Below are 26,143 nucleotides of genomic sequence, written 5' to 3'. Positions count from 1 at the left end.
TCTTGTGGGAGTCTGTTCCACTGGCGAACAGCTCTTACTGTCAGAAATGTTTTCCCCTGAAAGTTTAGTCGGAATCTCCTTTCTTGTAACTTGAAGCCATTGCCTCGAGTCCTACCATCCAGAGCAGGAGAAAAGATGTGAGGGTGCACATCCAACCCTGACATCCAATTGTGTGCATGTTTAAGTGTACACATTCAATGCCGAACAGGTTGAGCTAGTGCAGACCGGCTGAGCAGGAAAGAGAAGGTTCTTGTGCTTTGTAGATTTCTGAAGTGATATTACTGAGACCATTTGTGAGTGCCACAGAGGGTACTGGCCGGCATGCTGGTGCCTGTGTTTGTTGGAGAACCCTTCCTCAATACATCTAAGATCCGAGGTTCAATATGTGGCACCTCTCCTCCAAACTAGGGGAAGACAAACCTATTTCTGCTCTATGACACTTTTACATGTTTCTCCCATAATTCTGTTCTATTTCTGCACTGATCTTTTTTTTAAAAAAATGATCTCAAAATACACATTTAAATGCTTTTCCTCTTCCAAACATGTAATTTGTACACTGTTACCTTAACCTACTGAGTATTACATCAAAATATTTGGAGATATGTGAATACTGGGGTAGTTAAGTTCTACTTCTCATATTGCAGGAATTTTAGATCAGAAAAAAAAACAACCCATATAGAAATCCACAATTATCATTTTCACAATGATCATATTCCTCAAACTCTCCCTAGAGATATAAATGTTCAGGATTCTCTGTAGCTGCTTGTCCACATAGAAACTACTGTACTGTTTTGACCATGTTGAGCATTGGCCTTTATAAGCAGTAAAACGAGTGCAAAGGGCTTGTTTTCTGTTGCATTCTTTAATTATGATAATGGACTAAGTCAGGATAATAGTTGCCAGGCACAAATAATCATACTTATGAATAAAATAGTTTGTTCTAATGCTGCATTTGGATAGGACAATGTTTTGCTCCAGCCTGGTAACATTTTTAAAATGTCATACTGGATTTGAACAAGTAATCCCATTGTAATGTAAAATATAACTGAATTGGAATGAAGCAGAGTAATTCTGGTTGGTGCAACAGATTTTTTTTTTCTTTTTTTGCTGCTATGATGATACACCAGCTTTCAGCTCAAAGTTCATACACTCCTCAAACAGGGGAGTATTTATTTTAACAGATCAGCTTGACCCAAGAGATGTTGCACATACAAAAATAAAATGATAAACTAATTTCCCCTTTACAACCCAATTCCATGCCTCCTCCTTGCATCACATGGAATCTCTTTTTGTCTGTTTCTGTACCTTTTACATACCATAGCAGAACTATGTGAGTTGTTACAGGGTTGCTTTTCTCTGTAAAAGATAACTAGATCTACAGTACTCAAATTTTTATTAACATTAGCACCTGAAATTTATTGTTAGGGAGTTCCAGCGTGATCTACTATTAACAACATACACACAGTTGCTCACAAGGGTTATGTTTTTGCCATGAAAATCATTGACTCTTTTTGACAAGCATTGTTATTTTGCTGCTTGACTATGATTGCTGGGCAGGGAGAATAAACACATTAGCTGTTGTGCCTGTCACTCACTTAGCACAGGGGACTCCTCACATCCAGCAGCAAAGGTTGATATTTGTCGTCCAATCTAATTTGCTTGGCCTGCTGGCTCTGATCAGTTCAGGCGATGCTCTTAGCTCTTTCCCCAATTTGTCTCTGCAAGCTCCCCAGCCAAAAAAAGAGAGAGAGAGATTGTGCCCTGGAGGCTGCTTCTCATCTCTCCATCTGCACCTTCATAAAGCCCTGTGAAAAAAGCACTTGGCCTTTGAATCACAAAGCCAAGAACAGGACCACAAATGGGACTGTGCACACATAAAATATGTGAAATAGACTGAATCCCAACATGTATTCAATTTGGATGTGGGAATTTCTGGTTCGTGTATTTCCATCAAGAGCACAGGTTCCCACCTTTTTTATATTATAGGTGGCGGTGGCATTTTTTTTAAAATATAAAAAAGATCACAATTCTAAGAGTAGGGAGTAGTCAATTAACATTTTGAACAGTCCCAAGAATTTTTAAGCTGGACATTTAAAATGTTCAGAAACTAGGCACTAAATCTGCCACATAGCGAAGATGCCGCTATGTTAAAGCAAAGCAAACCCTTCAAAACCTGAATTTCTTTTCTTTTTCAAAATTGTAACTCCAAACATATCAGCATAGATCTCAAGGCAGGAAGTTTAGAATATTTTTAAAAATAACTCGGAAAAGAATGTTTCCTTTCCTTTTCCCTTTCCCCCTTCCTACTAGCTCCTTGCCACATTGCTTAAAGCAACAGAAATCCTTTGGACAGGGTTGTCTTTTTTTACAGCCTTTTCCTTTTCTATTTCTGCCAATGCACTTTCCCACTTGTGGTCATTTGTGTTTTTCATTCTAAAGCTATTTAAGTTTTCAGTTAACTTTGGCTTTTTTTTATTAACAGCCTTTACTCTTCTCATGCTGGGTAAAAATTACGCTGTGCATTGAACACTTTGCTTAGTATCCGGCGGATGACATATACTTGCCAGTTGGGTCTTCATCCTCCAAGTACTTCAACTGGCCTCAGAAGTTGGGGAGAAATCTGGGACGACCAAGCTGTTATTTATTTAGTTTTAAGACTAAGAAAGCTAATCTAGGACTAGGCAACACATTCTGTGATGCTTTCAAATTGCAAAGGTTCTCATGTTTGTTGGGACAGTTGACACATTTCAGAAGTGTAGACTGCAGATAATCCCTACCACTCTTATTTCCTTTCTCTTTTCAAGGACTAAAATATCTGGTGGTCCATGTGGGAGATTCAGAGGCTGGTTGATACATAACATCTCTCCCACAAATAATCTGAATAATCACCACAGTAAATCCAGTGTTGCAGTTCAGAGGTGAAAGTGCTCCTAATATACATATGCAACATCTTTGCTACTAGTACTGTAAGTGTGCATGTAGCAAACCTGAAACATTCCATAACTTACAATTACATAGCAAGGGCTGTGTGTTGGGTATGGGGAGGACGTTGTGTTCAAACTGTTTCATCAGCTCTCAAGAGGCCCAAACAGCAAGAGAAAAGCTACTTTTAACATGCTCTTAAGACACAGTCACCAGGAGTGTTGCTAGGGATGGGTCCTTGGGCACAGGCTCCCCCTTTTTCCCTGAGTGCCTCAAGAGCTTCTAGGTGAGTAATTAATTCAAGGAAATAAATTAAGAGGACTATCTAGTAAGATTGGTGGTACTTGAAGAGATCTGGAACAGGATCTGTTGGGAAATTAATTGAGGTCAAGTGAATGATTGAGGGTGATCTAGAGTGGGGCACAAATTAAGACTTTATTGTGGGCAATTTGTGGATTGGAAATTAATTTGTTTCTGTGATATTTGTATTCTAAATTGGCGTATGTAAATATCAGCTTATACTTGAAACTCGGAAGTACTTAGCAATCCCCCTGCTATTTATCATGCTCTTGGTATCTCAGCACAAACCACAAAGGAGAAAAGGGATTTACTGGCAACCAGGATCCCAGGTTCATAAAAGCACTGCATGGAACTTTGCTTTCATGAAGAATGAGTTTATGATCTGTAGTCCATACGACAGTGCATTTTAACCAGAAGACCAAGCGTTCAGCCTTTTGCCACAGAAAGGAGTTCAAGTTTCTCAGCAGCACAACTTTAGCATTGTTTTGCACAATTCATTTGTGATATCGCCTGCGATTTCATGCAAAGAATGAAAGCTTTATTTACATTTGCAACTTTTTCTGGATTATTATCCTTGTGAGCATATTTATTCAGATGAATGCAGGTGTTAACAGGACATGAGAAAATCTTAACATGCAAAAGGGTAACGTGGCATATTCTGGAAGGTGCTTAAGCCCTTTATGAGAAGGCTTGTTCCTACACAGGAGGGCTCATGCTCAGAGCAGAGGACATCTCAAAGTAATAGTAAAAAAAGGCAAATAGAGCAAATGAGTCATGGCTGGAGCCATTAGGACAGCAGCCAGCTACATAAACATTCCAAGGTGGAACCTAAGAAACATTGCTTGTTGTGCCTGTTTCATCCCACCTTTCTTTCTTTAGTAATGGCTATTTCAATTAATTCATGTCAGCAACTGACTAAAACAGTAGCTCAACCGATCGTGGCCTAGAAGCCTTGAATATGATGGTGGTGGTTGTTTTAATTGTAACTTACTTTTACAATGTGCAGGACAAGCAGATCAAAGGCTAGTAGAGCTGAACCAACTGGGGCTACATGATGTTGCCTAGATGAGGTTATGAGAACAAAAACAAGCAAGGAAAAGGTGTGTGCCTTAGGCTACAAACAATGACCAGCCAAAGGAGAGGTGAATATGATCTCCTGTGCTGTACTGACTGAGTAGTCTTGGAAAATGGTTTTCCCTCTGACACTTTGTCCATAGGTTACACACCTGGGCAGGCCATATTGGGTTTAAAGAGCCCAGCAAAACCGTTACCTCTCTTTTTGCTGTTTAGATGTAGTTCACTGCAAACTGGACTGCCAGTAATTCAAGCTACTGATCAAACAGAACTGATGCCAGGAATGTTAACTGTATGTTGTCCTCTTGCTGTTGCTGTAAGCAAGTGACAAGGGGAAAGTGATGCTCTGATCCAAGGCAACTGCCGACTGGATATATTGTTCCCCAGTGCAGGATATACAGTATGCTGCATAATTTATGCAATCATAATGTACCTCTTATTAGCATAGCAGCACCATTCAGCTAGAGTTCTGACGAGGCCACAGGCCATCTTGGCTGGGAGTCCTCCTGGGAGGGATAAAAAGCTGAGGCTACTGTGGAGACTATCTTGGCTGTTTCTTAGTGCAGACCCAGGTCATGAAGTCTGAGCTTCCATGACCGCCACTCACCATGATCTACCATTGGCAAGATTGACAGCAACAGCACCAGATGTGTTCTATGCTTGTGACAATATTTTATTCTCATTAATTATACTGTTTCAAATGTGCCTTTTATATTTCACTTCCTTTAGTAATGTTTTCTTCTGACATGTTTAATAAAAATGTACTTCATTGTGTTAAATGTACATTCTGTAGTTAACCTCCTTTGTAACATTTTATTTTGAAATCTTCTAATATTTTGGTTTCATTATGCTTTGGATGTATGCTGGCTTTTTTTTTTACTTTCTTCAGTAATGTTTTACTATGGTTTGCTTTATTTGATGTTTTGCAGGCGTAGGCAAACTCAGCCCTCCAGATGTTTTGGGAATACAACTCCCATCATTCCTAGCCAACAGGACCAGTGGTCAGGGATGATGGGAGTTGTAGTCCCAAAACATGTGGAGGGCCAAGTTTGCCTATGCCTGTTTTAATGTGTTGTAAACCACTTCCAGATATTTTTCTTTAAAATATAAAGTGATACAGAAATGAAATGAATAATAATAAAGCAAAAGAAATTTTTGAGAACACTGAAATGATGTGATTGAGGTAAGCTGGTTCCCTTAGTGGTCTGTATGATTCCTCAGGCAGGAAACTGGTGAATATTGGGAAGGGATGCAACTTGGGAGAAGGGAAGCAAAGAAATAGGAGGTCATTGTGGAGGGTTGACTTGCTTAATGCTACAACCATCCTGTGCCTCAGCAACCTATAAGAGGCAGAGTGCCAATAACACAGTTGAGTGCCCACCTCTTCTTGAGGCTGAAAATATTGACCAGGTTTCCAGAATATCCCCACCAACAGCTGCAACACCAAGGCATCTAGAGAATCTACCATTTCAAAAACAAAAGCTGCCGTTTCCTTAAACCTTCAGAGACAGAGTAGAATAAGGGCAGGGACCTTCATTAAAGCAAAAGGTTCATTAAAGCAAAAGGGAAAGGTGCAGTTTTGCTCTTCCTAGGATGTAGCACCTAGCCACGGAAGTTTAATTACCTGTAAGACAAGTACAACATTTATTTATCTTGTTCAATAACTACATGAAACACAAGGATTCTACTTTTTGTTGGACTTTACTCATCCTTGTCTGGTCGTTTAAGGAGTATTTCTAAATTAACTCATCGATTACACACACACACAATTCTGATCTCCTTTGACTGATACAGGCTATCTCACATGTATTTTACAATGAGAATGAATTAGGGAACTAGATGCAGAACTCTGGAATCTCTTAAGGTGTTAGAAACATTAATGACAGTTAAAGAGTGCAAAATGTACATTCTTTATTCTGCCATACATTGATACAGAATAAAATTTGACTTTTCAAAATATAAAAGTATTGACAGCCCTGCAAGCTGTCAATTGGCTTTTGAGGATAAAGCACATATAACTTTTCCAGTTTTTATTGCACATCATTTACAGGCGTGTTTCTTATTATTATTTACAAGTGTTTGGGCAACACCCATTTTTTCCTAATACACTGTGTTGCACAAACAAAAACTTAAATGATTCAAGCATTCTCACAACAGAACTCAATAGGTTATTTATATATATTTTAAAAATTCTCCTTAATCATTAGTCCTTCAGAAGCAAACCTTTGTCCTGGGAGTAATTTCTCCTGATGCAATTAGTAGTCAACCACTAGCACAACTTGTATCCAGAAGTGAATACTGCAAGTAAGCCACCTGCTGCTTCTCAAATACCCACTTCTAAGGCAGGATTTTTACACCTGCAGTTAGTGATCTGGCAGCATAAAAAGAATCAGGAGCACTGTTCTTTAGTTAACCAGTTTGATTCAACATTGATTAGCAGAAAGTATTTCACTGGCGATTGTGTTCACTTCATATATTAATGCTACATCAAAAATAAAGATAGGAATTCCAAGCACAATTCACAATTTGCATCCTGGGAATGTTTTTAGACTGTGGACCTATCTTTATTCTATGAAATATGCTACTTCAGAAACTTGTGTTAACATACACTTATTGTACACAGTTGTGCCTATTATGTGATTATTGTATGGCTGTCCACTTCCACTGGCATTTCCTAATGAAATTACTTCAGTGGTCCCTACCTACACTAAAAATTGTCAATTGATAATGGTGGTCTACAGTAATGGTTATTTTAAGAAAAGAGTGGCCATCTTTTAAGTGTTCACTTAAAGATCTGGTATTGGAGAACTACTATTTAATCCAACTAGGTTAGGTGCACAAAGATAAATTCTACTTGAACTGACAAAATTATGGCCTAAGGACTATTTTTAACTTCTACAGGATATCATAGCACAATCCTAAACATGTTTACTCAGATACCAGCTTCATCATGGTTAATAGGACTTGTAAGCAGGCTATGAATTTGGTGTCTTGACCAGTTTATTCCTTCCAGTTACATATTGTCTTGTATTTAGATGAGCTTGTTTATTCCAGGAAAAATAGCCACAAACTCTCCCCACTTCAGAGGAAAAATCATAGGGACCTGCTGGTAAAGGGCAAATAATAAATTTAATAACAGCTATACTCAAGAGTATAACAGCAACAAGCAGACTTAAGTAACTCGCCCTTATTTCAGTGAGCCTTTTCCGATGAGACTTAACAATGGGTACCCCCACCCCCCATGGTAGTAGATTTTTATTACTAAGTAACCAGCAGTGTTTAAAATGTGATTTAAGTCTTTAGAAATAATGTCTAACTCCAAATTTCAAATTAAATACATAAGGTGCCATCTCAAGAAACTATATGGCAAGGAGCCTGATTTATGAGGTGCTGTGCTTTGTGCATGGGTGCTTCCCAACTCCATTGAATGGCAGCTCTTTCAAAGGCCCCTCCACACTCAGGAGGGCTCAATAGGCATGAGCATCTGTCACTGGATTGATATATATGCCTTTTGCCTTCACATACAAATTAAATCCTTTCTTCCAGCTCACAGGAAGGTTTGGTTTCTCACCATAAAACAAGCCATGGTTATTATTACTATTCTTATTTTTAAAATGTGTCTCACTGTTCTATATTATACAAAAATTAATCAACATTGCTTGTGGCTTCAAACAAGTGGGTATGCAACCAGTGCTGCAAGGGAAGACCTCCACTTGCACAGCAGGACTTCTCGCCTTCCCCAAACCCTCTGGAGCAATTTTTAGGGTGTGTAGAAGGTTGCATGGGGTAGAAAATGAAGGTGACATCCAACCGCACAAGCGAAGTCTGTTACATTCATGTAGTGTTGAATACAACTCATGGGGCAAGGCTAACATTTGTTGACTACTGAAGCATACTGATGACAGGTATATTGGTGTTACACTGAAGTGGGTTATCAACCTTTATTACAAAACACCCTTTTATTGTTTTATACTTAAGAGCAAACTTTCATATTATCACAAATATTGAGTATTATCTAGTTAAAACTCTGGATTTCAGTATTTTCTACTTTATTATATTATTCATAAAGAATCCTTGAATATGTTTAAAATGTATCAATCTGTTCTAACATGCTATCTAATAGATGGGATTTTGTTATTATGTGGTGGAACTGAAGTATAATGCTTCAGTTATATATATTTTAATGGGTATATTTAAAACTGATTTATTTACTCAGGTGTCATTGTCTATACAAAATCTTTTTTGTTTTCAAATGAGTAAATTTTAAACAAATGTAATTAACATAGCAGCTATGAATAGGCCACAGAAAGAATGGGTTGTATCAAAGTCACCCCATTTTCACACAAGGACATTGATTGTGCAATGGAACTCCCCCTTTCATTTCTCCATGCACCCCCACAGCATGATCGGGAGAGACAGGAAAAACTCCCAGAAGAGGTACATATGGGACAAGACAGAGAAATTCGGTTGCACAAGCTGTACTCCTTCTGTAAATAGGATGAATTTGGGGATATAACCCCAAGTTCTTAACAATTGTTTCCTAGTAGAATGAAGTTGATTGAAAGTAACTTACTACAGCTTGCTTCTCTGAACTCTGACTGCTAAAGTTATCCCTTGGTAACAGTCAACTTTAGACCTCCTTTTTGAAAATGGCTACCACTAAAGAGTTTATTTACTTTTTGCAGTTATTACAAAATGACCTATTTGACTTTGTACAGCTTTGTACTGCCCTGAGCTGAGTGGTGTTCAAACACTACAGTAGATTTAAAAACCCGCAATCCTAAAAGTAGTTAAGCTACAGTGTTCAAGCTGTTTACTGTGGAGCAACCTGCTTGAAGTCAGTACAATTACCTGAGAATTATGTAGTTTGAGGATTGCAACTTAAACCCCTTCAGGGTCACAGTGAAAGTAATTTAGATTCATGTACAAGGGAGAGAGGCAGATTCTGCTAGAGTAAAGGGGTGAAAAGTTTCTTGCTTCAAATACATTCAGAAGCATGAACAACACAGGAGAGTTGCATATTGAGATGTCTGCTGAATTGTCCTTTTAATCAGTGCTTCAAATCACACTGAATTTGTGTAGCTTCAAAATGGCTCAACAAAGAATCAAACTGGTTCCTCTGGGCACATAACATAATTTACCAATAGATTGGTATCTTTGCCCTTTTGCTGTGAGCTGACAGTGATTATTTCAGAGAAGGAAAGTGTGGAATTAGTAATGCAGATGCTGAAAGGCAAGTGGCAAGACTCTACAAGAATGCCTCCAATAATGCTACTTGTTCCCAACTCTATTGGCACCTACCCCCAAGGTAAGAGGCCAGAATGACCAAAGCCAATTTAATAGTAGTGTGCAGAATGTCAGCCAAACAAACAACATAAAACAAGTCACGTTGTGTTATCGGTGGTCACGTTCTTCAGGGTTAGTCCAATAACTCAAGACTTTACATTCTTCCGTCTTTCCTTGTTTATTTTAATTAAACATGTAATGGTTAATAAACTGACATAGTCCAGAGTTAGTAGGTTGGTATTATAACATTTATTAAAATAATGCTATGGGTTAATAGAAACAGCAAAGAACCAAAGAATTAAAATGCAAGCTATGTAAAAACCCAACTAAAACCCAGATATGTCTAATGTATTCAATCCAGTAGCTAACTAAAAGCCCAAAGACAACACTCCCAATATAATAATAAAGTACTGCAAAACAATTGGCAATTTTCAGTTATCAAAATTGTGGGTTTTGCATTTTTGTATCCTTTTCTCAATCAGGAAAAAAATTCTTCTGAATGTTATATAACATACATATAAAACAAGATAGAAAAATACATTATAAACTTGTAACAATGGCTGTAAATACATTATCTTACATGTTTCTCATAGGCAATAGGTTGGTTATGGTACATACATAGCATCAAACTAAAGTAAAAGGAATAGACAAATACATGTCGTCTGTATGGTAACATACAAGCGATGTATGTATACCCACTCTAAAAAAAATTACATAATACTGTCAGAAAAAAGTCTTAAACTACATATTTTAATAAAGAAAAATTCAATAAAGAATGATAATACTGAGAACCAAGGCATTCAGAGATTTAAAATGTCATGCTTTAAGTTGATCCAAAATGTTGTCAACTAAGTCTTCAAACTTTTTCAGAACAAACATTACTTTTATAAGTCACACTTCTCCCAAGAAGAGACCTTTGATCAGCATCTAAAAATGTCCAGGTTTATCATAGTTGAGATGAAACTGGATCAAATACTGGTTATGTTTTAGCAATTCTCTCTCCAAAATTTTTGAGTGTTGCAAGTTTATTCAACCAAACAAAAATCAAAATGGCACAGCATATACTGAAAGTCAAACCAAAAAACCTATGTGTAACAGGAAGACAAAGCCAGTGGCAAGATAAAATAAAAGCTAGCTGAATACAAAAGGATGTATGTTTATTGCATAGTAAATAAATTGATACTTGTTTCCAGGTGAGACACAATGGTTAGACCAAGTCACCATGCAGGTGCTTAAAAAGTAAGCCCTCTTACCTAACTTACTATTGACCTTTGATCTGGAAGCTGTGAAGATTTCTAGGATAATAAATTGACACAATGGAGGGGGGTTATCACCTGATCTTTGCCAAATCTGCTCAAAGCAATTAACGTATCACTATTTGCTCATCTATTTTTTACTTCAGCTTTGTGCGTAAAGTGTTTTATCATCACTAGCCCAGCTATGCAAATGTTTACTGACTCAAACTGAAGCATAGCTGAACTTCCAGATAGTTAACTGATACTTCTTTTCCTTTTCAGTAAAGCGCAACCGGCAGTTAACATTCATCAAGTAGGAGTTTGATGAGGAATACACACTATTTGGCATTGTAGATGAAGCACACAAAAACCTAAAACATGCTCAAAGACAGACTGTCTGAATGCTCAGTTTAGTCATGGACAAAATCATCCTGTAGGCAAGTTCACGTTCTGCTGTGTTTTCCCATATCTATTTCAAATAGGGACAATGCAACCTATTCCGGGGGCGGGGGGGGGGGGAGGAATAACACTTGCTACTGTATAAATAGTGTAATCTAATACTTTGATTTAGAATGAGACTGCATCTTAGAACCCTTTGGTTTAAGGCTGAGCAAGTACTATAAAAATATATTGTCTACAATTGAAGAGGGAACATGTTACAAAAATATTGCGGTTGGCTGTTGGTGGAACAATTCCATTTCACAGTTTCAGATCTGACAAAGTTGCATTATGCTATGGCAAAAACCAGGTAATTTAAATGGTCAACTCATTTGTCTTTCCTCACAGCTTCTTTTCACATACTGGGCGACAGAGTGGCATGCATTAACTTGCTGTCTGAGGGAGGAGCGGATTATACGAGACATCTGACTAAATGACCATGAAGAAAATAAGGCACTTTCTCTTCTTTATACTTATTCCAATACTTAAAAAATAAAAAATAAAGACAAAAAGGCTCTTTTGGTCTTTTGTTTCTCGACAACCACCAGAAAAAATCATTTAATGAAATAAAGGGTTTCTTTGTTCTTTTTTCTTTTTTATAACACTTGAAAGTATAAAATGCTACATTTCCAAAAATATATTTTTTCTGCACCAGCACCCTTGTATAGTAAAAGTATCTACTTTTTTTTCAATTTGTTTCAATGCACTACACTTTATCTACAATTTCATTACATGTATACAGCAAATAGGCAAGCATGGCTTTTACATCCTTAATGAAATTTCTCTATACAGGGAGGTTTAAAAAAATATTTGAACAGTTTGCCCAGTAATGTGACACATAATGCATGTACCTTGTACTCATGTAATCTTTTAAGGAAGTTGATGTATAGTAAAAGAAAGTATCTCAGGATTAGCTTCAATAGTGTTGCTGTTTAGTTTATGCATTGATGTAGTTCAAAAATTCAGTAACCTATCTTTCATGGCACTTTTTTCTTCTTAAAAACACCCAATTTGGCAGGTAATATAAAAAAGGCTGCATCTTCTGCCCTTTGAGGGCATTGGTAGTGACTACACTGCATGTCAAATTTTGAATACTTTTAGGAATCCCTTCACCAATGACATCCCTGACCAAAGGTTCATGCATGATGCATCATCACACAGTACATTCAAAGAGAACTTTGACTTCTTTATGAGAAGAAAAAGATTCCTAGAAGTCTCACAGTAACTGCCTCTGTCATCAGGGAGTTAAGGGACATCTGCCTCCATCTCTCAAGTGAGGCCGTTCTTACCATTCATTTAGGGTGGGACACTAAAAGATGATCAGTGCGGAGGGATGAATTGGACCTTATTGCTTTACTACTATTCAGTGCAGGTTCTAGAACCACTTTCACCCAAACAGGGAAAAAAAGCTGAGTTGGAGGACAACAATTTCTTTGTCTTTTTGTTAGATGGTAAGACGAACGGACAAGTGCCTCAGCTCGCTGCACTGAAGACAGGCAAGCAAAGGCGATTACCAGTTAACTGATCAGCAGGCAGGCATGGTCAGGTCATCATTGGGTGAAGAGTTCAGAGGTCAGAAGGTCATAGGTTAGTTGCCGGTGGCGGCTGGGTGGTTAGAAACAAAAACAAAACAAAAAGGAAAGAAAGATAGAGAAGAGATTAGTTTCAGCTAGTGACGGCTTAATGACAACATGAAAACTAATCACAACTAATAAAAACAAGCATGTTTAATTCTGACATACTGCTTGACACCATCTACAGAATGCAATAAAAATCATGACAGCCTTCTATCATGATTTGAACATATGAAGGAGAAGCCCACTCCCACAAAACTGGTTAACAAGGAAAAATAGAAATAAAATATATCTAATGGTTAGTAGCAGTCGATGAAAAGGGAAAAAAAAACAATGAACAGTTTCTGGAACTTGGTAAAAGAATTTAGAACAGTCAGTGCACCATATCAGTATCTGACTGCTATTAAGCATTAGTATTCTCCCATGTGCAAGCATCAAAGCAAGTAGTAATGATGAATGTGATTATTAAAAACTGATTGTTAAAAGAAATGAATCTAAGGAATTTGATTTGTCATGAACAATTTGGTTTCACATAAACTATGGGCCAAACAAGTTTTTTTGTTCAATATATTTTATTGCTTTTCAATGATTCTATTTACAAACAACATTGAATTTCTTGGCTTCATGATACAAAGCAATACTAAATTGAAGTCTAGAAGTGTAGGCATCATCATAGGGACCAGGAAAAGGCCAAATGTTCTAGCCAGCTTTTCCTGCTGAAAATGCTATTTTACACATATAGGACACTAAGAAAATGCACTTGTATGTAAACACTGTAAAAGTCCTGCCATTTTAAATTCTATACTTAAAATGCTCTAGTTACATCAAAAATAGAGGAAATCTAATTGATACTAATAAGGCATTTTAAAAACTACAAACAGCTCTTTTTTCAAAGCTAATACTCTGCAAATACAATAAAATCTGACATTTCATATACATTCCTGCTTTATATTTTTATATTTTAAAAGAAGCCACCTGTAAATACTATTTTCTTTTCCAAAACACACACAAAAATTACAGTAAAACATAAAAAAAGTTCTCAAGTGGAAAGTTATCATTCCCAATGTTCTTGAGCTGTTCCTTCTTTAATGACTCTCTCACATTCTCCTTCAACAACTTGGTCCACTTTACAGTAGTACAAATTTTAAGACTCATTCAACAGCTTTATCATCTCTAATAAATTGAGGTTTGAAAAAAATATTTGTACTGTTGCCATTGACTAAAGCAGAGGAGATGGAAGTGAGAAAGGTATTCAGTGCAAAGTCAGATTTGTGCCATTTTGTAAAATGAAATTCAGTAGGTGCAATGTTCACAGATAGCACACTATTTAATGACAGACATCATGGGTTGGATTCATCTTCACATGTTACATTGTTTCTATGGCCTATCATTTAGGCTACAGTTCATGAACACTAAACATTATTGCTGTAACTTAAATGAGACCTCATGTTCCCTGATTTATTGATTTTTTTTGAAAAAAAATGCTGAGAAGTGGGGTTTAAGCTAAAAATGTAGTCAAAAAATAAAAACAAAAACAAAATTAAAAAATAAATATTTAGTGTGGCACCATCTTGCCACCTTAAAATGTATACTAGATATCCGGAATCTTAAAGCATTCTTGGTACTTACTACAATTTTGATTAAAATGGTATTACAAATTTTAGACATAAATTATGTGACAATTGGCTTTGAAAACATTCAGTTATGGCCTTAGCATTGCCATTTTTTGTGGTTTATAAAATCAATGCAAGCTATCTTAAGATACCAGTACACCTGTGATACATCCTCTGCCAAGTCCCTGGCCTTCTACAGTACACACAGGTTTGTCAACTGTGCAACACACACCATTTACAGTTTATTACAATTAGATCAGTCAGTCACTCTCGTTACATGAATCAAATTCAGTTTTGTATTATTTATATAGCGGGGCCTTAACCTTGGCAGAAATTAATTAAGTACTGCTGAATTCTTCCATTCTAAACTTAGAAAAAGAATGCTGACAAATTGTGGGCTCTTGCTTTGAATGCAATGCTTACATGTAAGCTAGCATTAAGAATAACAGCTTGCTTAATGAGAGAATATAATAGTAGCATACATAATTTGGAAAAAAGTTTAATCATAGACCCAGTGAATGTACATTCTGCCTCTCATCTTCTTGCAGCTTTTCCTTATGAAGAGAAAGCAATTCGGTTTACTGACATTGTATTTTAACTACCATCAATATTGGACAGGTAATCAAAGTATTATAAATCTACAGCAAGTGTAAATAGAAAGTGCCCACTAATTTTAGCATAATGGAAATGTTCAAAAAGTGAAATTTCTTTTAACTTAGAAGTTGGTTGTATGGAAGTAGTTAAGTAAAATCTAAACAAAATACCAATATATGCACACAACAATCCTATTGAGAGAAACAGGTGTAGCACTCAAATCTACTGCAACTTAAAATGAACACAAATACTATATTAGTTTTATGAAATCTTAAATTACCTACAGTGTTCACTAATTACACTTATTTTTGAATCATATAGCACCATTAGCAAATAAGCACTGAAGGAAAAACACTAAGGAGGTCACCTTCACCTCCTTATATTATATACAATAGTAGTTATAATTGAGAAGGCACTTTGGGAGCCCTTGCTACTAAAAGGAATTCCAATTCCAAGACTATAGTTAATAAAACTAAAAACCTTGATGCTACATCCTCAAGTTACTTGAAGCCAAAATCTGACCAAAAAAACTTACAAAATATTTTCCAACAGCCACATCTAGTTAGAAGCAAAAGTAAGTGGCTGCCTGTATTAGTACCCAAATGCTCAAACTTTCCAGCTGCAAAAACAGAAACAGGGACAGTCTGTGGCTGAGTTCAGCAATACTTTCCGCTACCTTTTTTCCTTACCAGCAATTGAGTGTGAAATTATTTCTTCCCACCCTATTCACCGGACAAAGCTGTCATGCTTCCAGCATCCTTTCACATCCCTATATGTTAATAACACTTTAATAGTGTACAAGCATGTAAAATCCACGTAATTGCATTAAGCAGAATCATGTAATTTACCCCATTCCTCAAATATGTGAACCAAGTGAACTGGGCCTATGTGCATTCTTTTTCTTCCCCTGCATGTACACCCTGTTCAAATATTATACTCACATTTGGGCAATCTAACAAAGATAGAACTGGAAAGGCACACTATCTGTATGTAATGAGAAAGTAGGGTAGGGGGAAAGATTGTTCAAAAGAAGCTTGTCATAACTAAGTAATGTATTGAGGGAAACTATATTAATTCTGTTGTAGCATTTTAGAAATGCTCCAGATTATTCAACTACTACTCTGGTTTGGAATGTCTGTAGTAACACTGAGTTGCTTTGGTATGAGCCCAAGAACAGGTTAAATGTATGAAAAGGCTCATGGGGTGTTATACAACCTTCTAAGTCTTGCAAGTAGATAAAAGAGCCATTACCTGAATGCTATCAAATGTATCAAACCTACAGAAAACTCTCATACCTCAAGCACTGCAATTCAACACTTCCATTCTAGTTTGCATTTCTGAACTGTACAACACACATTAAGCCCCACAACACCCCTGTGAGGTAGGGAAGGAGGATTTCTATGGAAACAGGCAGTACTGCTACTTATCAAATCCACAAACCAAGCTGATACTACATGTGGGATAAATGCTCCTGAGAATACACAGTCACACTACTGCCAGTAGCACACTCAATGTCAATAAACCGAGAGCTCACTTTTCACAGGAGGATTAAACCATTCACGGGTCCAAGAGTTCGAGGAACATGAATTACATTTCATGTAAAAGGAGAAAATGAAGATTTATTTTCCATCCGTTAGCTAAGCCAAACAGAGTCCAAAAGCAGTTGTCTTTGCTAACCAGAATGTCAAAATTGTAACAAGTTCAAGAAATAAATTTTAGCATCAAATGATATAACTAAAAATTTATATTTTTTAACAGAAGTGAAATATTCTTTATCAGCACAAACCCTAACCAACTTCTGATATATCAATTTTACTGTTGTTTTTTGTTTTGTTTTGCTAAATTTAGAGACGGGTTTTGTTCTCAGATATCTGCTCAAGTTACAGTACAGTGGCACAAACCATTTATCAGAAGAGAGGAAACTAAATCTTCAGCTTTCTCCTGTAATAAGAAAGCATTTACTTCTATCTCATTAAGCGCCCATCCATTCATTTTATTTTGCAACACCAATCTGATATCTCCAATTAATAATAGTCACATGGGAGGGTCAACTATTAATGCAATACTAAGACTTCAGTCCTGCTTGAATTTAATCATACATAGTGCTTACAAAAGGAACAAGTTATAGCATTTTATACTGAATACACTGAAGGTTTTTTTAAAAAAGAAAAAATCATTTAGATGAAAAGAGTACAGTAGTTAACAATTTTAAACCTCTGGAACAAATATTACTAGCACTTCAATTTAATGTAAAACATCAATATAATGGTCAAAATAGTATTTGGTTAACCAGCTGTGGTGTTGCAAATTTCATGTACACTCAAAGCATTTCTTATAAGCAAGAACTGCAGAACTAAACTAACCTCTGTCTGCGGTCACAATCCTTTGGTAAGGATGGACACGCATATCGTGCCTTCGAACTTTAGTAGCCACCGCACCTAGTTAAATTGCAATTACCAAGACAGTTAGAAAACATTTGATAAAACATTAACAGCAGGCTTATCAAAATGGATTTAAAATGATCACTTTCTAAAAAAAAATTCATTTTAAGAAAGCAACAAGTTAAGGCACAGTAGTTTCAAATTTTAATCTTAATATATGAAGTATACCTGTGCAGATTAATATTGCATTTTTTTTAAACATCCGGGCCTTAACCTGCATTATCCATTCATTTACAAACTCAAGATTACAGTTTCATGAAATCTACTAGACCCAAGCACATTTGAGCTTTACTAGTCACATATTCACTGAAGTGCCTTCCTTGCAGCAGGACTACCTTAAATAATGCCATTTTTAATACTGAAGATTCTTTGCTAATTTTAAAACAACTTCCAGTTTTTACCATTTTAAAAAGTTTTAAAGCAATTCCTCAAGCCTACAGACTGTGGTTTAAAACTAAGTCAATAACTGTGAACTGCAATGAATTAGGTGATTAGTAAAGCAAATAGTACAGAATACATAGCAGTCAGTATACTACCATACACTCATAAATCACAGCTAGTTTGTCATAGTACAGGCTATACCAAATTAATAGCATTTTTATTTCTATGTGCAAAAAAGTGCAAGTAAGTCACTGACTGCTAGGCTATGTTTTTTCAAGGCTGCTGAAAACTAAGCATTTGTTAAAGTCAGCTCTGACGAGGGTTCAGTTAAGACCATTCTTGAATTCTTAGCCTTTCGTTGGGAAAGCCATACCTAAAGATAAAAGGAAGGGAATGAAACATTAGTCAACTAAGATTTGATACTATTGCCAATCTTCCTTTCCTCTATCACGTATTTTTCCTAAATCAATCTTTTCAGAACTTTATATTATCTCAATATGTCACCATTTTACTGCAAATCGCATGTGGATCTATTATGTGCCACTCAAATCAATGAGGCTAACTTCATTTTTCAATACTGCCATTTTGCATTTTCACCTAGTAGCACTGTATACATTTGTCCCAGACCAGGGGCAACTTTCTTTTTCCAATTGTCTCAATGTTGCAGTCAGTTCTTCACATAATCTCTCCAATCACAAACATGGCTCTAATTCTGTGCCCATCCCCAGCGAGAAAATTGGATGTGTTATGGCATCTACAAAGCTTTGAGTTTGGTTGATTACTCTGAATTCACCACATAGGTAAAATTAGTACTTCCACACAATTCTAGTAGTTAAATTGAAACAGTCTATGGAGGGGAGGGGTTGAGGTCAGCTAAAAGTAATTCAACTATTTCCATACTATAATACTGTACAATGCTTTATCTTTTACTATAGACTGCAATTATTATGATTACCAATAGTCTGCTCCCCAAAACTAAGATAATAATGGATTATGGATTAGGCTAGATTATTGCCTATGGAACTGCTACATTTACAATTTGTTATGCATGACTTCCGGTAATCCATACCACAGAAGTGTTAGGATTGGATGAAGTCATGTAAAGAGATTTGCTACTGGTGACAGAATGTGGGGCTAAACTACTAATATTGCTCCTGAAAAGACGGTCTGCATCTGAAATAAAAAAGACTTGCAAAGGAAGAGAAAAGAATATAGGAAAAGTTAGTGTACCAATGGCCCCAAAGCACCACATTGTAGATGTCATTAATTCAAAATCAGGGCTAAGATAAAAGGCAAAGCACTGTGAAGAGCTGAATTGGTTCTACAAAAGTAGTAGCAAACAATGAAAAGCAAAAACTTGAGTGCTTAATGTTCTCTTCCTATGACCAAGAAGATGTGAGCTTGTGCATACAGACACACAAGGTCTATTCTTCTGTAAACGAGCACTACTTTCAACATAGTAACTGTTTAGATATGAACCAGCCAAAGTTAAGCACTTATAAGTCTCACTGATTCCAACACAAGTGTTTAACAGGGATTTAAATAGAGATTCAAATCAAACAGACTTAAAATGTGCATAACTTTGGCTGGATTATGTTCTTAGAATGTGAAAAACATTATTGCTGACCCAAATTTAACAACCAAAGTCCCATAAATCAACAAGATCAGCAATGCCAAGGCCATACATATTTCACACAAAAATATAGGCAGAAAAATATATTCAAAATTATGGGAAGGACACAAACTGCCCTGCAATGCCTGCATTGACCATTTCTTAATTAATTGCTGCTATAGTCTGGCCTTCATCCAGCAAATGAACAGACCAAAGTATCAGGAATGTGAGACATTTCAATCTCCTCTGTAAAAAAGGAGGCAGTAATGTTTTAAATTGCAACTTCATTTAAGTTATGTTCTCACCTAACTTCAGTGATTTTAATTACTTTAAAATTGGTGGCACAGAAAAAAGAGATACATATTTTTCCGAGTCCCTAGAAAAGCAGGACAAGTTATTTTACTTGCACCTCTGGGGCAGCCCATTTAATATTAACTTGTGGTTTCCCACCCTCCTCTGCGCCCAGTCTCAAAAATGAGACTGTGCCTTTTTCAATAATTAGAGATATGCAGCACAGGCTGTGTCAGAGAATTCTAAAATATCCTTCAACCCTCTCTTTCAGTATATATCTAAAATTTTTCACATTTCAGTGTGCCTTGTTACTTCCAACTCTAAAATTCTATAATTCTATCTTGTATGCCTCCATCCAGCAACTTCTGAAGCCAATTTGGTGCCAAACGCATTGCTGTGCTTTCCTTTGGACCACATCAGCAAGGTCATTTGGGCAGACCAGGACCTCCATACACCCTTGTCCAGGCTTGTGCCCCAGAAAGGTCACTTTGGTACTGCTAATGCAGCAAAACCAACGTGGGAGGCAGTAGTTACGAGTTACCAGCTTCTTCAGCCACAGCATGCTCTGTGATTCTCCAGAGGTTTGACTTCATCTCTGGAGGCGCACTCCATTGTCTCTTGGGACAGATGGATGCCAACTATCTTTTCCAACTAAATCTAGTTGTTTGTAAGAAAGAGTTGAACTATGTTTAAACTGATGATATTTTCAAAATCTGAAAAGGGGACATGGTGAAACGAAACAGATGCCAATGAAAAATTCACCAAGTTGCCCAATATGCTCTGATAACATCATCAGAGGCGAGTTCTATAGCAAAAAGGTACTTATACAATATAGTATGTTTCCTCATGCTATATTTATCTTAGTATAAGAAACTCACCACCTGACAAATTAATATTCAAATAATTATCTAGGAAGAACTTACCTAATACACCACTGGGTTCAATAGGATACTCAAGAATTGATGTAGCAGGAGCCAGTGTGTAGGGATACTCATACGGTGTGTAAATTAAACCAGCTTCAGGTCCTGGGGGAACTATTGCAGCAGTTGGGTGAGGAGTTCCATTTGGCATGACAGCGGTCTGTATTTGTCTGATCAAAGGCATTAAGGTAGGGCCACCTGGCGTAGGGGTACGCAGGGCAGCTGGTGGGAGAACAGGCGCAGGCCCCGTAATAATCCTTGGAGCCTGGGCTGTTGCTGCAAGAGAAAAGGCAAGGGCTGCTACAGTAAGCAAAGAAATTTAGAAGAAAGTATGGAGACAGCAGTGCAAAACATGGAAAGATGAGAAAGTAGGAAAATAGGAAAGAAGAAAAATAAAAGGAAATCATTAGTACATGCATTGATCACACAGTGGCAAAGCACACCATTCAAAAGCAAACAGCTTTTCATTTCCCAGTGTGATTAAGTATGAACATGCAAAACAAAAGCCAATTTAAAATGGTAGAGGAGATTTCTAAAACAGGTTACACAGCACAAAAGCTCAATTTAGACCACATATTTTTTCATTACCTATGCCTTCAAGACTGCATGAGACTGAGAGGCATGCAGGAAACAAAGAAAATACTGTTGTAATTGCATATGGAATATTTTAAAAAGTGAGATTACAGAGTCCACAGAACTTCAGTTAAGCTTAGATATCATACAATGTAACATGTTTAAATTGCAACTCATCATAAAAACATTCTATTTAGTATACAAACATCAGCATTTATTTATAACATTTATCTACTTTCAGCATCAACACTTTTGCCTTTCTGGTATAGTTAGCTACAAAAAAATCTCTCTTACTCTATTTTTCATAAATGCCAGTATGCACGCTAGAAAAATAGACTCAGGTAGTATTTAAAAAAACAAGTAAGTTAAGATGTGTAAATGTGCTGTTAATACATAATGCTGTCACTGGTTTTAAAATCAATTAGTGTTTAAGCGTAGCTTTACTGATTCATCAAACATAATGTCCAGTGATTAAGTATTGTTAATCAGATTTAGACTACAATTCACTTTTTGGAGAGCCTTTTGGACCTGGTAACAACATGCTTCTGAGAGGCTGCAGTTTAAACCACTCTCAAATTGGTGCAGAATGCTGCTGCTAAAATCTTAACAGGGCAAAGTGCTCTATGATCAGGTGACTTCATTATTGTATCAGCTGCACTGGCTTGTACTGGTTTTCAAATGCAATTCAAGGAGCTGGTTTTTACCAATAAAGTTCAAAGTAACTTGAAATCAAGCTATTCTTGTATGAATCTGTCCATCTGTTAAGATCAACTGTTGCTTTTGTCTTGTATGTGTAGGTAACCAACACATAAGAGAGCTTTTTCTGTGGTGGTGCCTCCTTGTCCCAAGAGGTTACGTTACCTTCCTCTTTCTTGTCCACCAGCACATAAACACTTGCTTTTTAAAATCTACTTTTGATTCTGTTGCTGCTCAATGTATTGTCAATGAGACTCTTCGTGTTTTTGCTGTTTTTAGTTTTGTTAATTTATGTTTTAGTGATTGTATTTAATGCTTTTGTGTTTGCTCTTCATTTGTAAGCAGCTTTAAGTGACTCCTTTGTGGAAGGGGAAATGGGTATAAATATTTTAAATAAATAAAAGTTAGGAAAGGACCAATGAAAAATACCCAACTATTTGCTCATGTCATGGAAGAGTGACCTGAAATTCAGTCTGCTAAGAGCACAGGAAAGCATATTTAAGACAGAAGTGGCAGGTTACTGTTCCTGGTTCGACTTTTCTAATAAAACAGTTATGTGATGGTAAAAAAACCAGTTATGTGGGGGAAGCTCTTTACTTTTCTCTCAGACCTTGAACCTTTAGTGTTAGTACACAATTCCCAAAACATCTCATTTTTAGTATGGAAAACCTAAGTTTGGTTAGAAAAGACAGGAACAGCCTTGACTCAGCAGAATATTTAGACTGAAATCCTGTGTCTGCTTACTTGGGAGTAAGTCATTGATACATCAAAATAGTTATCTTGGATTTAGGTTTTAAATTTCCCTTTCTAACTCTTTAGAACACAGCAGCTACAGATTGGGTGGGTAGTAACTGAACTCATTAGCACCTTCTTGGCTTTAGTTGCTCACATCCTAGGTCACAATACAAAAAACAGTAGTACCACAAGACAAAACTCTAAAATTGTCAAGTTCCATGGTCAGTTTCCCAGTACCACATATGCAATATACCTTACAAATATCACCTCAGAGATTCAGAGAAAGATGTACAAATAATTTTTTTTATCTTGTATCAACGTTTTAAAAGTTTCTTATGCTTAATCTTTTGTATGGAGGAACAATTAAAACAAGCTGCAGATGCCAGTGCAAATCAGAATGTGAGAAACTAAAGTGCAGCAGATTCATCTGGAAGGACCATGAAGAACCCTCACTCAGTGGACAAATCCTCTGTGCGAAAGAGTGATTCACAATAACCTAGCCAAAGTCATCATGTATGTTGACTTGGCTCACGAAGTGAGGGCCAGTATAATTTGACCAGACTGACAGCATAATTGACCAGACTGAGAGAACTACCGTATTTTTCTGTGTATAAGACTAGGCTGTTGTTTTTTTAATTAAAAAGTTATGCTAAAGAGAACGACCGTATTTTTCTGTGTATAAGACTAGGCTGTTGTTTTTTTTAATTAAAAAGTTATGCTAAAAATTTGGGCTCGTCTTATACATGGGGCAATCTTCCCCCATTTTCTCAATTTTCAGTCCCCAAAAAGAGTCTTATACATGGGGGTGTGTTATACATGGAAAAATACAGTACTTTCTTTCTGACAAGGCTTTTGTATGTATCAGCTGCTAGACTTGGAACATATTCAGCATGACTTTTGGCTTATGATCATGACTTATGATCTGTGATATTGTGTGTGTTGACGCTGGTCTGTGACCGTATTAATAAATTCATTCATTCATGGTGAGAAAAGCTTCACCAATTTCTGCATGTCAGATAATTGTTAAAGGTGAAAGAATCCTACCAAACTAAGGTGATTCCTGCCTCAGAGATTGTCATAGCATATGAGGAACTTGTGGACCTCAAGATGTTGTATTCCAGTTCCCATCAGAGCCAGCCAGCATAGCTAATGGTCAGGGGTTATGTAATCCAATAAAATATGGAGGACAACAGGTTCCCCATATCTGCTCCAGAGGATGTTTCCTTTTCATGCAGCAAAGTCCCAATAATAATAATTTCTTGTTTTACTTGAAGATGAGAGAGATCAGAAACTTGAACTTGAATGAAAGAAACCAAGCTTTAGGGTCCAGTAGGCAGAAGTATAAGCCATTGTTGAACAATGAAGCTTTGTATTATTAGATGTTTATGTGTTTGTTTTACAATGTTTTTGCCAACAGGGGTATTTAAAAAATCCATTGAGACATGAGCTAGGCAGCCATGCCACTCTGCACACAGATTCTGCTGTCGTTGTCTCCCCAAGTATCTGAATGAGGGAACACATCCTGTGGCATTGAATAGGATTGACACATGCAACCAATACAAGGAAGGGATGAAGGTGGCGCTGTGGTCTAAACCCCTGAGCCTAGGGCTTGCCGATCAGAAGGTCGGCGGTTCGAATACCCGCGATGGGGTAAGCTCCCGTTGCTCGGTCCCTGCTCCTGCCCACCTAGCAGTTTGAAAGCACATCAAAGTGCAAGTAGATACCTTCCTACCTGCTCCGGTGGGAAGGTAAACGGCATTTCCGTGTGCTGCTCTGGTTCGCCAGAAGCAGCTTAGTCATGCTGGCCACATGACCCGGAAGCTGTATGCCGGCTCCCTCGGCCAGTAAAGCGAGATGAGCGTCGCAACCCCAGAGTCGGTCACGACTGGACCTAACGGTCAGGGGTACCTTTACCTTTACCAATACAAGTATGAATGAAGCCTGGCCAGATCATAAGGAGTGTATGCTACTTATGACCCAGCTGGGTCTATGAAAAGTGAGAGCTTGAAACATGCTCACCTGACCTCTGATCATTCACAGCAAGAAGTTACCTAATAATGAAAGGAAAGCCCTAAAGAGAATTCTTAAGTTGTAATTCTGAGAGAATTATCATGGTGTTATTTAGAGAACCAAATAACCAGGCCTTGCTAGGCTAGACTAAATTGGTTCAAAGTTAGGTGCCATGGTCAACCGAAGCCCATAAAAGATATATGACTAGATGGGAGTTTACAAGAGCTATCCTGCTGTTGTTGTTTTAATTCCATTCACTTCTGTTAAGAGGACCTACCTCAGATGCAGGACTGATCTTGATATAGTTAGTTTATATACTAGACAAGGGCTAGGAAACCTGTTGCCCTCCAGACATTGCAAGACTACAGTTCCCATGACCATTGCCCATGCTGGCTAGAGATGTTGGGAGCTTGAGTCTAGCAACATTTGGAGGGTTATGTGTTCCCCTTCCCTGTGCTAGGCATACTGGTATGAAACAGTAAATAGGATAAGAACAGATTAGCTACAGTGCTGTTGGGGTGTCTCTAAATCTGTATCTATATCTATATTCATATCTAAATTACCCTATGCTAGAACCAACCAGACAACAAGCACCTTGCAAGGTTTGCCTTTACTAAAAAAACATTAATACCTGCATCAATTTTATACAATACCTCTCGTTTAAGGGTGCCTGGTCTGGATTTTATCCTTGTGGCCAGTTGCCAGAATGGAACCACGAAAAGTAGGGGGGGCGGCAGTAAAATACAGCTGAATCATTCTTGCTGTTAGTCATATATGTATGCTGTTACAGCACATACTTGCTTTTTTAAACGCCACACAGTAGTGGCTGCATTTGTAGTACAGTTGGGCATGTGCATGCTGTGAAGCAAATGCAAACACACAAACACTGTGCTCACTCATAGTGAAGGAATAGGCTCTAGGGTGACTGGCACAACTATGAAAACATGTAGCAGCCTAATGAATTATGACACTGGTTCATTTACCCTAGTATTGTTTACTTTAACAGCCTAGGCAGGTCGGACTCGAAGATCAGCCTGGTAAATTAGCCAAAAAGTTGGTAGTCTACAAAATGTTTGCTAGCCTGCTTTTTACTCATAAGAAGGGCTAGCAGAGAAAGGCCTATTTTGCGAGCCTACTTAGTTTCTATAGAAGAGAATGGAAGAGAAGCCTCTCCTCTGTGGAGAAGGGAAAACTTGCTCTCTACTCTTAAACTGGGTGGCCCAGATTCAAACTATCTAGACTCATGCCAGCCTTGTTTTAGCACTGAAAAAGCCAAGTACACTCTGACTAATGACCTCTATTTGAAGAGAGACAGAGCAGTGTAACTCTGCTGGTCTCCTTGAACTCTCCATTGTTTTTTATGCCATGATCCATGGTGTGCTTCTGGAATGATGCAGGGAGGTGAAAGTTACAAGGCACTGTATTACAATGGCTCTGCTCCAACCAAA

The 26,143-nt window shown here is 37.3% G+C and overlaps 1 protein-coding gene across 11 annotated transcripts in view; it reads right to left on the bottom strand.

Moving 5' to 3' along the window:
- Window positions 1-5,978: 5,978 nt before the first annotated feature.
- Window positions 5,979-26,143, bottom strand: part of QKI (QKI, KH domain containing RNA binding) — a 112,577-nt gene continuing 92,412 nt past the window's right edge. For 2 of the 11 annotated variants that reach the window (XM_081000723.1, XM_081000724.1), the window contains exons 6-8: window positions 20,685-20,981; window positions 17,400-17,474; window positions 13,383-16,020 (exon numbers count right to left, since the gene is read on the bottom strand). In XM_081000723.1, the coding sequence (XP_080856849.1) occupies window positions 15,989-16,020; window positions 17,400-17,474; window positions 20,685-20,981 (404 nt within the window). In that variant the 3' untranslated portion in view covers window positions 13,383-15,988. Of the gene's footprint in view, window positions 12,861-13,382; window positions 18,232-20,684; window positions 20,982-21,269; window positions 21,294-26,143 lie in introns of those variants that run through there. The other 9 variants (XR_013984730.1, XM_081000725.1, XM_081000726.1 and 6 more) reach the window with 9 other exon arrangements.

Source organism: Podarcis pityusensis (genome assembly GCF_964106645.2).
Source record: "Podarcis pityusensis genome assembly, chromosome: 3".
In the NCBI taxonomy this organism is placed as follows: domain Eukaryota; kingdom Metazoa; phylum Chordata; class Lepidosauria; order Squamata; family Lacertidae; genus Podarcis; species Podarcis pityusensis.
The sequence above is the reverse complement of the archived record's forward strand: the minus strand, read 5'-3'. Positions and strand labels throughout refer to the sequence as shown.